Source organism: Odocoileus virginianus, chromosome 28 (assembly GCF_023699985.2).
Source record: "Odocoileus virginianus isolate 20LAN1187 ecotype Illinois chromosome 28, Ovbor_1.2, whole genome shotgun sequence".
Lineage (NCBI taxonomy): Eukaryota > Metazoa > Chordata > Mammalia > Artiodactyla > Cervidae > Odocoileus > Odocoileus virginianus.
In genome coordinates this window covers 8,436,478-8,452,762 of record NC_069701.1, presented here as the reverse complement: position 1 = coordinate 8,452,762, position 16,285 = coordinate 8,436,478, and the positions used below count along the sequence as shown (strand labels likewise).

At 39.4% G+C, this 16,285-nt stretch overlaps 1 protein-coding gene across 2 annotated transcripts; it reads left to right on the top strand.

Annotated features, from left to right (window-relative positions):
* Positions 1–150: 150 nt before the first annotated feature.
* On the top strand, positions 151–15,905 carry TMEM126B (transmembrane protein 126B). Of its 2 annotated transcripts, none has more exons than XM_020872878.2 (5): positions 151–812; positions 3,822–3,943; positions 5,019–5,212; positions 6,265–6,376; positions 15,335–15,905. In XM_020872878.2, exons 1-5 carry the CDS (start codon positions 732–734, stop codon positions 15,426–15,428), a joined length of 603 nt encoding a protein of 200 aa, XP_020728537.2. In that variant the 5' UTR covers positions 151–731; the 3' UTR covers positions 15,429–15,905. The 2 variants fall into 2 exon arrangements, with proteins under 2 accessions (XP_020728537.2, XP_020728476.2); XM_020872817.2 differs by lacking the exon at positions 15,335–15,905 and adding an exon at positions 6,653–6,996 and having other exon boundaries at positions 178–812.
* Positions 15,906–16,285: the final 380 nt, after the last annotated feature.

Sequence of the window (16,285 nt, the reverse complement as noted above, 5' to 3'; positions counted from 1 at the left end):
AACAGCAGCACTAGAAATTATATAACTCGCGAGCCTGGCTTCTCTAAGACGCGGAGCCGGGAGGGTCGGGGGTTGCTGGTCTGGGAGGAATTGCCGGGCCTTCGCGCAGCGCCCCCCTCACCCCCACCCCGAAACATCGGCTGGCAAGGGGGGGGGTCTTCTGGGGGAGTGAGGGGCAAATTTCTCTCGGGCCCCTTCCCAAGCGGGGTGAACGGATGGCATGTGAGGGGACTAGAGACTGAAGAGAACACGCTGACGGCTGTGAGGGGAGGAGGCTACTCGGGGCTGCTCCGGCGGCCGGTCGGGGGCTCTAGGGAGGAAGTGCCCGAGAAGCTGGCGCCTTAACACCCAGGCTGGGCCAGAGGGGAGAGCACCCTGAAAAAGTGAAGGGGGCGGGCAGCTCGGCCACAGCCAACGGAGGTGCCCTGAGGAGAAACACGCGCAGCCACATCCGTGCGCGAGGACCAGCCCACGTTTCCCTCGGGATGCGAGAACCAGGGAGCCAGGCTCACAAATAGCAGAAGCCGGGGATGAGGGCCCGGCGGGGGGCGGGCCCACGGGCGTCCAGCCCTCCCTGAGGCCAATGAGCGCCTCCAGACACCGCGCCCAATCACAGCCAGGACGGAGGGCGCGGCTTTTGACTGGGCCGGGGCGCTGGGCGTGAGCCCGCGACCCTTCCTGACCCGAGAGCCCTGCGTCCCCGCCCACCGCCAATCACGTGAGTCGCCAAGATGGCGGCGCTTGGGCGTGAGGCCGGAGACGACGTGCGGGTTGCCGGTGTGGTGCCGGTGGGAGCTGCGGAAGTGCCTAAGGTAGGCGGAAACCCAGGGTGCTGAGGCCCGTGAGCTCTGCTACCTCAAGTGCTGGCGCACTCTTCTGAAGTGATGCGCGCAAAAGGGATCTGAAAGTTTATAAGCAGGGCAGTTCCCAACTCCATGCAAGGCACGTTTACATCCCCAGTTGCTGTGAAAAGAGGTGGGGATAAAGTAGGTAGACCTAAACTTTAGTCCTGAATAATGGAGCCTCTTTTCTCTTGCCTCGGGGCCTTTGTACTTTAAACCCCCTGCCATTCTATCCTGACTTCTGACCTGGTTCTAGGTTCTGAGGACAAGACTACATCTTGCTTAACTGGGGGACTTTCAAATACCAGGTGAATGTTTGAGTAAATGATGAATGACTGATGAATAAAATTCTCAAAGTCAAGTGCTATCAGGGAAGCAAGCTTTTAATAGACATTAAAAGTCAAGCTTTTAATATACTTAAAAGCACTACAAAACCATAAGATACTTTGAAAGTTATAAACCTGCCCGATGCAGTATTACTGGTGTAATTGAATCGTGGTGACCAGTTGAGTGGCCTTGAACTGGTTACTTTTTGGATGAAATGTGAGTTAGAGCAAAATCTGTACATTTCAGTACATGTAAAAATTGTCAGGAAGTTATCAGTATATTTCTCTGCTTTTATTAACAGTGCTTTAGGAAAATTAGGTATGCAGTAAACATTTGCTGTCCTATTTTAGGATGATAATTCTGGATGTTTGTCTTTACTATATACTAAGGTGTAGACGAGATAGTAAGTTGGTACACGGCATTGCCTGCAAGTTTTCTTTGTAATAACGGACTTCAGTGAATTGGATGACAGGGAAACAAAAAGTTTTCTCAAGTTTCTGGTTAATTATCATGTTACTGACATCTGCCTTCATGTACATTAGATGGATTATAGAATCGCCCTTCTATATTGCTATCTTGTTTCTTCCATTTGCCATTTAGATGTCAGAGAGAGGCAAAAGATTACATCTAGTTTGTGAGAAATTGGAATTTATAAAATATTTTACTTTTTTTTTTTTCCTGTCTTCCCAGATATTTTAAAGAAAAAGAACTGGCTTGATTATAGTTCTTCACTGATAGGGAAAGAAACTGGTCCACTATTACTCTTTGTTTAATACAATACAAATATTCAAGGGAGCCCCCACCTTCACGATGTTGATTGTTGTCGTTCAGTGGTCAAGTCATGTCAGACTCTTTGTGACCCCATGGATTGCAGCACGCCAGGCCTCCCTGTCCCTCACCATCTCCCAGTTTGCCCAAGTTCATGTCCATTGAATCCAGTGGTGCCATCCAACCATCTCATCCAGTCGCCCTCAGGATGTTGATACAATGTTTGAATCGACCTTTTATTAGTTAGTTTAGGGTTGGTACATATCACTATTCAGGAAATGAGTATTACAGTTATGTTCAACATGTGTCCATTTGACTACCAGCATCAGAATCACTGGTGCAGATTTCTAGACTTTACTCCTGCTGAACCTAAATATTTCAATAGAGAGCTCAAGAGCCTGCATTTCAAGTACACTGCTCATGTGATTCTTGTGCACACGAAAGGCTTAAAATCTTACTAAGTCTCTTCTATGTCCTTTATGTTTAATCCACTCTGATTCTCTTGCCCAGGACTCCTGAAAGTTGAGACTTATGAGTCTGCCCTTGACCACAAATAATGTTAACATAGGGATTCATATAAATTGTGAAGGACTAGATTTTTTTAATCTATTCACTAGCTAATCTGGAATCCCATAATGCCAATATGCCAAATGATGTAACAAATACTATTAAGACTTTTCACAAAAATCTGAGAGTCTTACCCAGAGCAAAACATTTAGAAAGGATCCTTTCTGAAAGCCTAGTTTTGTTTTGTATTTAACCACTGGTTCCTGTTAAGATGGCTTCCCTGATAGCTCAGTTGGTAAAGAAGCTGCCTGCAGTGCAGGAGACCCCGGTTCGATTCCTAGGTTGGGAAGGTCTGCTGGAGAAGGGACAGGCTACCCACTCCAGTATTCTTGGGCTTCTCCAGTGGCTCAGACAGTAAAGAATCCCCCTGCAATGCAAGAGACCTGGGTTCGATCCCTGGGTTGGGAAGATCCCCTGGAGGAGGGCATGGCAACCCACTCCAGTATTCTTGCCTGGAGAATTCCATGGACTGTATAGTTCATGGGGTCGCAGAGAGTCAAACATGACTGAGCCATACGACTGAGCAACTTTCACCTTCTGTTAAGATGCTACTGGGCAAACCTCATGGTCCCTCGATATTAGCAACTGTCTATTTAAGTATCACACTTGGGAGACAGGAACTTTCTAGTGCCTGAGGACCAGGCCTCCTGATATTACCATAGAGCAGTTTCCAGCAAAGGCCCTACTTCCACCCCAGGTGCTCCTCACAAGCTAGATATATAACTTACATAATCCAAGACAGCCATCCACTGCCTCTTCCTAGTCCGGAAGGTGTCCCTCCTCCTGATGTTCTCTCTCGCTGGTCTCCAAGGAAATTCCTGCTTCTACCTCTCCAGCAAACCCAGCATAATCTCCAAAACTCGGGCTTTCATGAGACAGAGGATAAAAATAGTTGTCAACAGGTAGCTGCTGTTTACTTTCAGCTCTGAAAAAGTTACAGTGTGAAGAACTACAACGGGCCTGGCTACCTTCAGGGAAAACGGTAAGGAAAACAAACATACCTGAGTAACTTAATCCTTCCACATCAAGTCCTAAGCCAAGTCAACCTCTCTGAACCTTGTTTTATCTCACTCATGAAAGTAGAGATGACCATTTTCCTACCAATTTCTCAAAGTTATTACGTGAATCAAAAAGCCATTGTCTAACAGATAAGAGCCCACTAAACAATGAACGAATCATTAACACAGGATGTGAAAGCAGATGACAGTGCTTGATACTTTACTAGGGTCTAAATGTTTTTTAACCTGAATCTGTAGAATTTATAAGATTTAATATTAACATCATAGCTATTGTGGTTCTGAATTTTGTGTTTTCCAGGACATCAAGATACCAACATACACACATGGTCAGTCCAGGCCTTCTCCAGGAGATGCAAAACTCAGAAAACCAGTGGTCATTGAAATCATAGAAAAAAAAATTGAATGCCTTAGAAAAGAAAAGTAAGAGACACACCCAGACTGATAGTCAATAAATTTATTTGTATATCTTAAGTATTGCCATGGCTTCTAGGTATCTAAGAGCCTATTAACTGTATTGAGTTGGTTACGAAGAAAGCTTTTTTTTTAAAAAAGAACTGGAGGGAAACATGAGGAGATGAAAATAGAGGTTTTTTAGAATACTGAAACTGGATAATTTGTTTTGTTTCTTGAAATTCCTTTATTTCTAAAATTGTTGAAATGTTATCTGTGCAATAAGCAATTGTAATTAAAGGTAATCAAGAGAACACCATTTTGAGGACTACTTATATTAATTGATTATCAATTATAATTAAATTCAGTTTAGAATTTCTTACCTCAGCCACACTGCTGAGCTCAGCAAAAAGGAATACAGGATTCCATGATGTACATATAGTTTCACATTACCATTCTGACTTTTAGATTAATAGAGCTCAAGAATAAAATCAGTTGATGTTAATCTGAATTGTTCAACATTTCTGGATTTAGGTATGAGTCAGAATAAGCAAAACTAGATCTTTCAAATTTCTTTGAAGTTTTGGAAATACTTTAAATGTATCTCTACTACTTAAGAAATAGTTATTTTCTAAAAAAAAAAAAAAAAAGAAATAGTTATTTTCTAGAAGGCCTAACCAAATGTCAACAACTTTTTTCTGATGACCTTAAGCAAATTAATTCTTACAGTAGAAAGAACAGTATTCTTGGATTTAGCTAGCTCATAAAATTTGGCTACATTGGAACAAACTCATGCTTATTTTTGGCCAAAATTTATTTTCTCTTTAAAAGAGCTCCATCTTAGAACCACTCTAGTCTCAGAAAGAGAATTATATCATCCTCTCATTAGAATACAATTTCCATGAGGGGTGGAATTTTTTTCTTTTTTCCCGGCTTTATTCACTGCTTCATCCTTAGCATAAAGAAAATACCTTTCACAGAGTAAATGCTTAAGAAAAATGTGATGTTGCATAAATATGTAATAACAAATGACTACACAAGAAAGGATATATCTGTTAGAAGAGTATTATGTTGAACTTAACTTTCACTCTGTTTTTCCAATTAGGACTTTAAATATATATGGAACACTGACTTTTGGAACAACAGCTGCTTTCTCTGGAATGTTGACAAATTTCATTTTCAGACATCGCTTCAAGGTCACATATGATGTTTTGAAGACATATACATCATTGACTGCACTTCCATTTTTGTCTACCATAGTTTCTTACAAGCTTCTTGTAACAGATGCTTTGTATTCAGGTAATTTTAAACTCATTAGCATATCATGTGTTTATATCTAAGTAAAAGTACTCATTAATATATACTGTTGCTACTGCTGATAATAATCCATTGCATGTGTATATTACTTTACAAAAGTACCTTCATTGTCCTGTTTAAACCCCACAACAGTCTTCCTAATCAGACAGGGAAAATAGTATTGTGGCTTTTTTTTTAACAAGATACTAAGCTGGGACATGTTCAGGTACACTAAGAAGCAACATAGTATACTAGAAAAAAAGCAGGCTTTGGTATACTACATATTTCACTTAAGTTTTGTGACTCTGGGCAAGTCATTTAAGAGACTTGCTTGTTTTAAGAGACTCAGTTGTTTTATATCTATGAATTAGGACTAACAGTACTTACCTCAGGATTGTTCTAAAAATGAGGATAGTGTACACTGAATGCCTGGCACAGGATCTGGTATATTATGGGCTTCCTGGTATATTATGTTACTTCCTACTTCCTCCCTGTGCTTGAAGTGTCACAGCTAGTAATTGATGGAACCCGTGATCCCTGTTCATCAGCTCCCTGCTTAAATGCCTCATCTCCAGGGAATTCTCTGATTCCCTCAGGTTAGGTTAAGTTTCTCCATACATTCTCTATTCATTTTACCTTCAAAGCATGTGCACGTTTAAGATATGTGTTTAAATATTTGTCTAATGCATTTCTTTCTTAGTAGACTTGACCTGAAGATCAGTGGTTGGGTCTCTTGTGTTACACTGTATCCCTAGCACATGACTGACATATAGACAATATAAATGTACTAATCTGGAATCTAGGTATCTGGTCTGCTAGTTTAATATTCTTCATTATGAAATTGCTTCTGCACCAGCTGTATAAGTAAGAGGTAAACTTATCCTTATATAAAGTGTAATAAAAACATTAAAAAAATTTAATACATTCAGTATATTGTGCCATACACTGAATTTCTAGCATTCTTTCAACTCTTTCACTGTGGTTGAGGACAATGCAAATAAGTACAATATAAGAACCCAAGACTCTTAATAGCCAGACTTACTTTTGATTTCCAGGTAACATAAGCCAGGAAGATTGTGTTCTTAGAAGCTCGCTGATTGGCATAGCATGTGGCGTTCTATATCCCGCTGCTTTGGCTTTTTCTCAGAATGGACGCCTGGCATTCAAGTAAGTCCATTTTCTTGTGCCTTCTCTTCCATCTCCTCCTCCCTTCCCTACTTCCTTACTTCCTTTTTTTTTAATGTTAATAAATTCTCCTTATTCTTTAGCTGCCAATAACACATTTTAATTAAAATATGGTTTCATATTTCAAATAGCTAATTTTAACCCTTTTTGCTTTCTACATGGAAAATCTAGAACAGAAATGATCAGTTTAGGAGAAATCAACAAATGTTCCATAGAATTTACATCCAGACGAAGCCCTTAACTCTTTTTCCTTTTTAGGTATCATACTGTTCCCCTGCCACCAAAAGGAAGGGTTTTACTTTATTCGCTACTGCTTTGTCATTCAGAGATAAAAGCAATGGTGATCCCTCTCATCCTTCAGACAACCTTTGGAATATTTCATGGTCTGCAGCACTATGCAATATTTGAAAGTACACTTGAGAAAACCGTACATGAAGATTAACCAAAGAATGAATGGACACTAAATCAGCTGAATGAACTTTTTTATAAGGACTCAGGCATTGCTAAAAGAGTTAAAAAATAGTTCTGGATAGACAGATTGTCTCTTTTCCTTTTGCCCAGTATACAGCAGGTGTTCAATAAATATTCAGTAAATAAATGTAGGTTTTGTCTCTCTTTCGTTATTATATGTGGAAATGGGCTTGAAGCCCCAAGGTCTAATCTATACATTTATATATTTATTCATTCATAAACATTTATTGAGCACCTGCTAGGTCTCAGACCTTGTGTTACTTTTAATAAGAAATTGTCCTTACCCAGAAGAAACTCACAATTAGAAATGTAAACACACAGCATGAGAGGGTTTGAGAGGTATACATGTAATTCTGTGAGCATACTGAGGATGTAGCTGTTAAATACTTGTACAGAGGGAAAGCTATGGGGAAATGTGACATTTTCCTAAATTTTGAAGGGAAAGTTGAAAGTTCACAAGAAATCAATATAGAAATAACATAACAACCCATTCCTCTAAACTCTAATTCAGTATACTTAGTAGCTCTTAATCATTAACAAATTATCTTCACTATGCTATTTAAAGAACATTTATTGGGACTTCCGGGATGGTCTAGGGACTTTTAAGACTCCATGCTCCCAGTGCAAAGAGCCTGGGTTTGATCCCTGGTCAGGGAACTAGATCCCACATGCTGGAACTTAAATAGTTCACATGCCATAACTAGAGATCCCACTTGCCCCAATGAAGATTAAAGATCCTATATACTGCAACTAAGCCCCAGCACAGCCAAATAAATATTTTTGAAAGAAAGAACATTTATTGAGTACCTATTTGCTATTAATTAATACAGGTACCAGACAAAGATTCAGTCCTTGCCCTCAAGAAAATTAATCTAAAGAAGGAGGTCACAGCATGCTTCTAAGTCTGCTACAGCACTCCTAAGCTACACATTAATTAAGGAAACCTAGTGCCAAAAATGAACACTGATGAAAACAAGACATACAATGGAATCTCACAGCTTATTCTCTATCTTAATCATGTTCATCTGGAGATTTAAGGATTTGGTCATCTGAGGCCCCAAGCAACCTAGAGCAGAAATGGAAATCTTAATAAGGCACTTTATAGCATCAAATATAACAATCTAGAACACATACACTCCTGCTAATTAAAAAAAAACGGTAGTAAGTCATTCAGCTCTATTCTCAGAATAATTCATGATGCCTGAAACAGGAAAAGGCAGGTGAAAGGAGGGAGAGAGGGAACCAAGTCAAGTAGATAACTAGATCAATGGTATTACTATTAACTCTTAAAAATTAATAAGCAACAAGTACATGAAAACCTCATTGTGAGATATTCAAATGATCCAGAAGAATAAAAAGTGAGACATGAAAGTCCCCTTTCACACCCACTCCACCCTATTTCTACTCTGTTCTCCAGAGGTAACTACTAAGTTAGCAGTCTCTTTCCTTATAGTCGTCTTTTGTAATTTACATATTTTTTAGTAAATGGTATTATCCATACATATTATATTGGAAATTAATTTTCCCTTCACTGTATATCTTGGAGATCTTTCCAGCTCATTTCATATAGGTCTAATATGTTCTTTTTTAGTGACTAAAAAACATTCTTAGTGATTCCAGTATTCACATAGGTGACCCTTTCAACACCTTGGTCTATCATACCACTTATTCCCATGGTCATATTCTAGACCTGTGCCATCCAATATATAATAGCCATTAGTCTTTGTGGCTGCTGAGCATTTGAAATGTGACTGGTCTAAATTGAGATATGTTGTAAAATATACATTAGGTTTTAAAAATTTACTATGTAAAAGAATGTAAGATACCTCAATCTTGATTACATGTTGAAATGTTACTCTTTGGGGTATACTGGGTTAAATAAATAAAATACATTAAAACTGATTTTATCTGCTTTTTTTAATCTGGCTACTAGGAAATTCTAAGTTGTATACACATGTGCATGCTAGATCACTTCAGTTATGTCTGACTCTTTGCTACCCCATGGACTGTAGGCCGCCAAGCTCCTCTGTCCATGGGATTCTCCAGGCAAGAATACTGGAGTGGGTTGCCATGCCTTCCTCCAAGGGATCTTCCCGACCCAGGCATCAAAGCCACATCTCTTAAGTCTCCTGCATTGGCAGGCGGGGTCTTTACCAGTAGTGCCACCTGGGAAGTACTACATAATATGGCACGTATTTTTATCAAATTATGTTTCTCTAGCCCTTATCATTATCAATAAACTCAAATTCTTCACATTCTCAGTTATAAAACTCCATATTCTGATCACTGCCTCCTGTCCTTCCCATTTTTTCCTTCTCACACCACATGACTTCAGCTTTACCAGAATCTATAATCCATCAATCCCACTACCTTTTCACTGTCTCACACCCCTCTCACATCCTGACTGTCCCTCTCCAGTTTCAGCTACATCAATCTGTTTTCCAATCTTGAGGAAAACAGAAAAACAAATCTTGCCAACTTTGATTATGAAATAAAGGTACTGGCCTCTTTGTTTTCTTTTGTGAATTTTCTTTTCATGCCCTTGACCCATTTGATTTATAAATCAAATAAATTCTCTATAAATTCTGGGTATTTTGCTGCTTCATGTGCTGAGATAGTAATCTGAGAAATAGCAAGACTGACTTATATGTTCACTTCCCTTGCCAACTGAAAGCATCTTCTATTTGTCCCTTACTCCATGACTTCAATTTGCCTTTTATGCAATAGAAAAGGTAGGGAAGTGTGTCAATATTTTCCTTTGGCTTTGGAAAGCAGTACTTGTCAAAGTGGCTGTAAGGCCATAAAGGGGAATTAGGGAAATCTTGATCTTAGCCTGAGCCCAAAGGTAAAAGTAGGTGAACCACAGTGAAGAAAGGCAGCAAGTCTCTAGATGGAGCTCCGTTCTCAAAGTTCAGATCCTGGCCTTACTATGCACCAATGGGATGACTCTGAATAAACTATTTTGAATAAACTCTGCACCTCAGTTTCCTCATCTGTAAAATGAGAAATAAAGACTACTTACCTCATAGTGTTATCAGGACTAAATGAGTTAATATATGAAAATCAAAACTGTGGCCAACTCACAGGATGTTACTGCCATCACTGGTGTTGCTACCACCATCACCGCACACCAACTAATACAGTTCTTTCCCTAGCCCATAGTTCTCAGTTTACCATTTTTCTAGGAAATATTAGAAGCACAGCAAAGAAAATTTATAACTTTCATTTGAATACACATTCATTTATTTGGCTAATATTAAGATGTGGTATATGAAAAACATTGTATACCATATGTTGGGCAATTTACCTAAACTTTCTGACTGCTTTGCAGTAAGGTTATCAAAATGGAACCACACCATACCTGGCCTATAGAAGGTGCTCAATAAATGTGTTTACATTTGCCTGTTTTCCCTGATATTTTCTCTGAGTCATATAACGACGACTAAGATATGGTCCCAACTATAACTTATTACATTCTCTCTTGGATTTTTCCCCTCCATTTCCTCCAACTGCCTTATTAGCCACGTGATTATCCTATTTTGTGTTTGCTGTATCGCATGGTATTGCTTGCAGGGAATTGTATAATACTGATTTTCTTCCTGCTTTTGAACAATTATATTGGCATGTATAAACTATTGAGCATTTTAATCTCTAAGCTATAATTGAAGCCAAGAAAGCGATAAAAAAACAATGTTTGAAATAGTAATGGCCAAAACTTTCCAAATTTGGTAAAATCTATAAAACCACAGATTCGATGATTTCTAGATCAAAATGGTGACACAACAGGCCCCTAAACTCATCTCCCCCCATAAACACACTGAATCTATAGCTACAGAGAAAATCCCTCTGAAAGAAATCTAGTGGCCAATAAACACATGAAAAGATGTTCAACATCACTTATTATTACAGAAATTCAAATCAAAACTACAATGAGGTATCAGCTCACACCACTCTGAACAGCCATTATCAAAAATCTACAAACAATAAATGCTGTAGAGAGTGAAGAAAAGGGAACCCTCATACACTGTTAGTGGGAAGGTAAACTGGTACACCCACTATGGAGAACAGTATGGAACTGTTCTCAAAAAACTAAAACTAGAACTAGCGTATGACCCAGCAATCCCACTCTGGGCATATACCCAGAGAAAACCATAATTCAAGATACGTGCACCCCAATATGCACCGCAGTACACTTTACAATAGCCAGGACATGGAAGCAACCAAGATGTCCATCAACAGAGGAAGGGGTAAATGAGACGCTGCACACAGACACAATGGGGTATTCGTCACAAAAAGAAACTGCAGTTTGCGGAGAACCTGGATAGACCTAGACTGTCATACACAGTGAAGGAAGTTAGAGAAAAACAAATATCATTTATTAGTGCTTATATGAGGAATCTAGAAACATGGTAGACACGAACGTATCTGCCCAGCAGAAACAGTGACGAAGATGTAGAGAACAAACGTATGGATACCAAGGCAGAAGGAGGGTGGGATGAACTGGGAGATCGGGACTGACATACAGACACTAGCGTGTATAAAACAGGTAACTAATGAGAACCTGCTCTACACCACAGAGAACTCTGCTCACTGCTCGGCCGCAACCTAAATGGGAAGGAAATCTAAAAGGGATATATGTATACGTATACCTGATTCACGAGCAGAAACACAACATTGCAAAGCAGCTACAGACAATAAAAATTTTGAAAAAAGACATCTAGAAAACTAGCTGAGCAACTCCTACATATTAGGCAAACAAGAAAATGTACACAACAAAATATGTAGGAAAGGCTGAGAAACAGTCTTGCCATAAGCCCCACTGCCAAATGAATGACATGCTATCGGGGGAAACTTGAAAATCCCAGTTCCTTCCTGAGGAGAGAAGGATTTGGACCCAACACCTAGTGTCTCAACATTTGAATTCCACCTGAAAGGACTTGTAAAATGACTAAACCTGTTTGATTTTCCCATCATTCATCTGTAAAATGGGAGGAATATTTATGTCTTGAGGATATTGTAAGGATTAATTAAACAACCGAAATGTCCATTGACAGATGAATGGGTAAAGAAGATGTGGTATGTATATACAGTGGACTACTACTCAGACATAAAAAGAGCGAAATAATGCCATTGCAGCAACATGGATGGACCTGGAGATTATCATATTAAGTGAAGTAAGTCAGACAGAGACAAATACATGATATCACTTATACGTGGAATTTAAAATATGACACAAATGAACTTATCTATGAAGCATACAGACAGACAATAAACTGGTGGGTGCCAAGGATCTGGGGTTTGGGGAGGGATAAACAGAGTTTGGGATTAGCAGATGTAAACTATTAAATACAGAATGGATAAACAACATGGTCCTAAAGAAGAGCACAGGAAACTGTATTCAATATCCTGTGATAAATCATAATGGGAAAGAATATGAAAATGAATTTAGAAGGCAAAGTGGTTGTCTAAGGAGGCTTTACTAATAGCTGAGAAAAAAAGAGAAGCAAAAGGCAAAGGAGAAATGGAAAGATACACCCAGCTGAATGTGGAGTTCCAGAGAATAGCAAGGAGAGATAAGAAAGCCTTCTTAAGTGAACAATGCAAAGAAATAGAGGAAAACAATAGAATGAGAAAGACTACAGATACCTTCAAGAAAATTAGAGATACCAAGGGACCATTTCAGAGAAGGATGGGCACAATAAAGGACAGAAATGGTATGGACCTAACAGAGGCAGAAGAGATTAAGAAGAGGTGGCAGGAATGCACAGAAGAACTACGCAAAAAAGGTTCTAATGACCTGGATAAGCACAACAGTGTGGTTACTCACCTACAGCCAGACTTCCTGGAGTGTAAATGAAGTGGGCCTTAGGAAGCATTACTACCAAAAAGCTACAGGAGGTGATGGAATTCTAGCTGAGTTATTTCAAATCCTAAAAGATGATGCTGTTAAAGTGCTACATTCAATATGCCAGCAAATTTGGAAAACTTAGCAGTGCCACAGGACTGGAAAAGGTCAGTTTTCACTCCAATCCCAAAGAAGCAGATGTCAAAGAATGTTCAAACTACCATGCAATTGCACTCATTTCACATGGTAGCAAGGTAATGCTCAAAACCCTTCAAGCCAGGCTCCAACAGTATGTGAACCAAGAGCTTGTGGATGTGCAAGCTGGGTTTAGAAGAGGCCGAGGAACCAGAGATCAAATATCCAACATTCACTGGATCACAGGGAAAGAAAGGGAATTCCAGAAAAACATCTACTTCTGCTTCATTGACTATACTAAAGACTTTGTGTGGATCACAACAAACTGTGGAAAATTCTTAAAGAGATGGCAGTACTTACCTGTCTCCTAAGAAAACTGTATGCAGGTCAAGAAGCAACAGTTAGAACTGGACATGGAACAACAGACTGCTTATTTAACTTCTATGCAGAGTACATCATGCGAAATGCTGGGCTGGATGAAGCACAAGCTGGAATCAAGATTGCTGGGAGAAATATCAATAACCTCAGATATGCAGATGATACCACTCTAATGGCAAAAAGTAAAGAACTAAAGAGCCTCTTGATGAGGGTGAAAGAGTAGAGTGAAAAAGTTTGCTTAAACTCAACAGTCAAAAAACTAAGATCATGGCATCTGGTCCTAACACTTCATGGCAAATAGATGGGGGAAAAGTGGAAATGGTGACAGGGTTTATTTTTTTGGACTCCAAAATCACTGCAGATGGTGACTACAGCCATGAAATCAAAAGATGCCTGCTCCTTGGAAGGAAAGCTATGACAAACCTAGACAGTGTATTAAAAAGCAGAGACATCACTTTGCTGACAAACATTCTTTATAGTCAAAGCTATGATTTTTCAAGTAGTCAGGTACACATCTGAGAGTTGGACCATAAAGAAGGCTGAGCACTGAAGAATTGATGCTTTCGAATTGTGGTATTGGATAAGACTCTTGAGAGTTCCTTGGACTGCAAAAAGATCAAACCAGTCAATTCTAGAGGAAATCAACCCTAAGTATTCATTAGAAGAATTGATGCTAAAGCTAAAGCTCCAATACTTTGGTCACCTGATGCGAAGAGCTGACTCATTGGAAAAGACCCTAATCCTGGGGAAGACTGAAAGCAGGAGGAGAAGAGGGTGATAGAGAATGAGATGGTTGGATGGCATCACTGACTCAATGAACATGAGTTTGAGCAAACTCTGGGAGAAAGTGAAGGAAAGGGAAGTCTGGCATGCTGCAGTCCATGGGGTCGCAAAGAGTCAGACATGACTTAGCGATTGTACAACATACATACATATATATATATATATATATATATATAAATCAACTGTACGTGAATAAAGTAAGTGAGTTTTTTAAAAAAGATCCTGCACCCCAGGTGAACACTAAGCCAACTGTCTCAAAGTTGGCAGGAAAATTCACTGCACTTTCTCTTGCCAGAACCCTTACTGCCCACACAGTGTGGTACCATTGGGAGGAAAACCTCAATTCGCATACTCTTTCTGGTGAGGGAAACAAGTAGAATTTATGTCCATCACTCTGACTTTTAAGGGGGCTGCCTGAGGGACCATTCTCCATCTCACTTGAATCCAAGTACCGACAGAAATGAAGGGGCCAGATTAGGGATATCTAAGAACCCAACCATCAGTGTGCACCAGTCTCCATTACCAGACAGACTAGGTAGAGATCCAAAACTGCAGCTTACTACAGCACCAAAGAGGCCACAGTATCAAAGAGACCCTCCAGCAGGAGCTTTCAAGAAGAATTAGCAAACCTCTTAAAGCACAGACAGTATGTGTTCCCAGAAAATACTTGAGTGGCCTCCAGAATCACTAGCCACCAGCAGGAGCTTTCAAGAAGAATTAGCAAACCTCTTAAAGCACAGAGAGTATGTGTTCCCAGAAAATATTTGAGTGGCCTCCAGAATCACTAGCCAGGTTAAGTGGAAAAAGTTCTCCCTATACAATTGCAGATTGAAAAATCCAGGAGTGATGCCTGATTCTTCAAATGCTAAAGTCCCAACGAAAAGTAACAAGTCATACAAAGAAACAAGAAAAAAAGCACATTTAAAGGAACAAATTAAATCTCGAGAAACTAACCCTAATGAAACAAACAGAAATGTATTAATTACCAAAAAAATAAAAATTGTTACAAGGATACTCAATGAACTAAGAGAGAACACAGACACCTAACTGAGATCAGGAAATTATGCAATGAACAAAATGAGAAAATCAATAAAGGAAGGAAACTATGAAGAAGAACCAAACAGAAATTCTAGAACTTAAGAGTGTTGTAAATATCTAGATTGAAAAGTTCAATAAAAGGACTCAAAAGCAAAGGCAAGAAATCAGAAGAACTAATCAAGTGAACTTGAAGACATAACTTTCTAATTTTTTTGGGGGGGGTGGGTATAGCTCAGGGGTAGAGCATTTCACTGCAAAAGTTGTTTGGTTTTTTTGTTTGTTTTTTGCAGAGGAGACAAGAAAAAAAAATGGATGATGAAAAAGGAAGACAGCCTAAAGCACTCTGGGGTTATCATCAAATCGAACCATATATGCATCATGTGAATCCCAGCAGGAGAAGAAAGAAAGAAAGAAGAAATAATGGTCAAAATCTTATCAAATCTGAGGAGAGAAGTGTACATACAAATTCAAGATATTTGAGAAACTCCAGTTAGCAAAACTAAAGGGATTTGCAATGAGAGATGTTTCTAAAAGAGAAAATCAAGCAGACATGACCACTGGTTAACCAGAGAGCTGGATCAGGGCAAAAACGGCTTCTTGTCCACTCTCTGTCCTTAGAATGCATGTTCTGCCCTTGAAAATGGAACCATTTTCAAGGACACAGCCTTGAGACAGCAATGTTATTGAGACCATCCAGATAGCATATACGACTGAACCCAGTTAAGGCCACTCTGTAAACTTAGAGATTCTGACAGGTGGTGTGGAGATCTACTCACCTTGCAGCTGCCCAAGATAAGCCCGGTATGTAAATTCCCTTGCTTAATAAAACTGCCACCCACCAAGATGAAGTGGTCTGCTTCACTTGTCAGTCTCTCCTTGCCCTTCTTGTGTGGGGGCCAGTTTGCAAATCTACAGACATTATAATCAAATTGTCAAAAGTCACAGGCAAAGTATCTTAAAAGCAGCCAGGGAAAAGCAAATTGTTATGTACAAAGGAGCTACTAGTAGATTCTAAGCAGATTTCTCAGTGAAAACTCTGTAGGCTGGAAAGGAGTAAGATGATGTATTTAAAGTACTGAAAGGAAAAATTGCCAACCAAGAATACAATAACTTGGAAAACTGTTCTTCAAAAAACAAAGGAGAAATAATTTCCTACAAAAACCAAAGTTCAGGGCGTTCCTTACCACTAGACCTGCCCTACAAAATGCTGAAGGGAAGCCTTCCAGTTAAAGCAAAAGGAC

Bases quoted from the DNA above. Each gene is read 5' to 3' on its own strand.
- TMEM126B (XM_020872817.2), top strand. From the start codon at position 732: ATGGCGGCGCTTGGGCGTGAGGCCGGAGACGACGTGCGGGTTGCCGGT. The intron at 5,213-6,264 runs GTAATTTTAAAC...TTTGATTTCCAG, and splicing joins AACAGATGCTTTGTATTCAG to GTAACATAAGCCAGGAAGAT. The intron at 6,377-6,652 runs GTAAGTCCATTT...TTTCCTTTTTAG, and splicing joins AATGGACGCCTGGCATTCAA to GTATCATACTGTTCCCCTGC.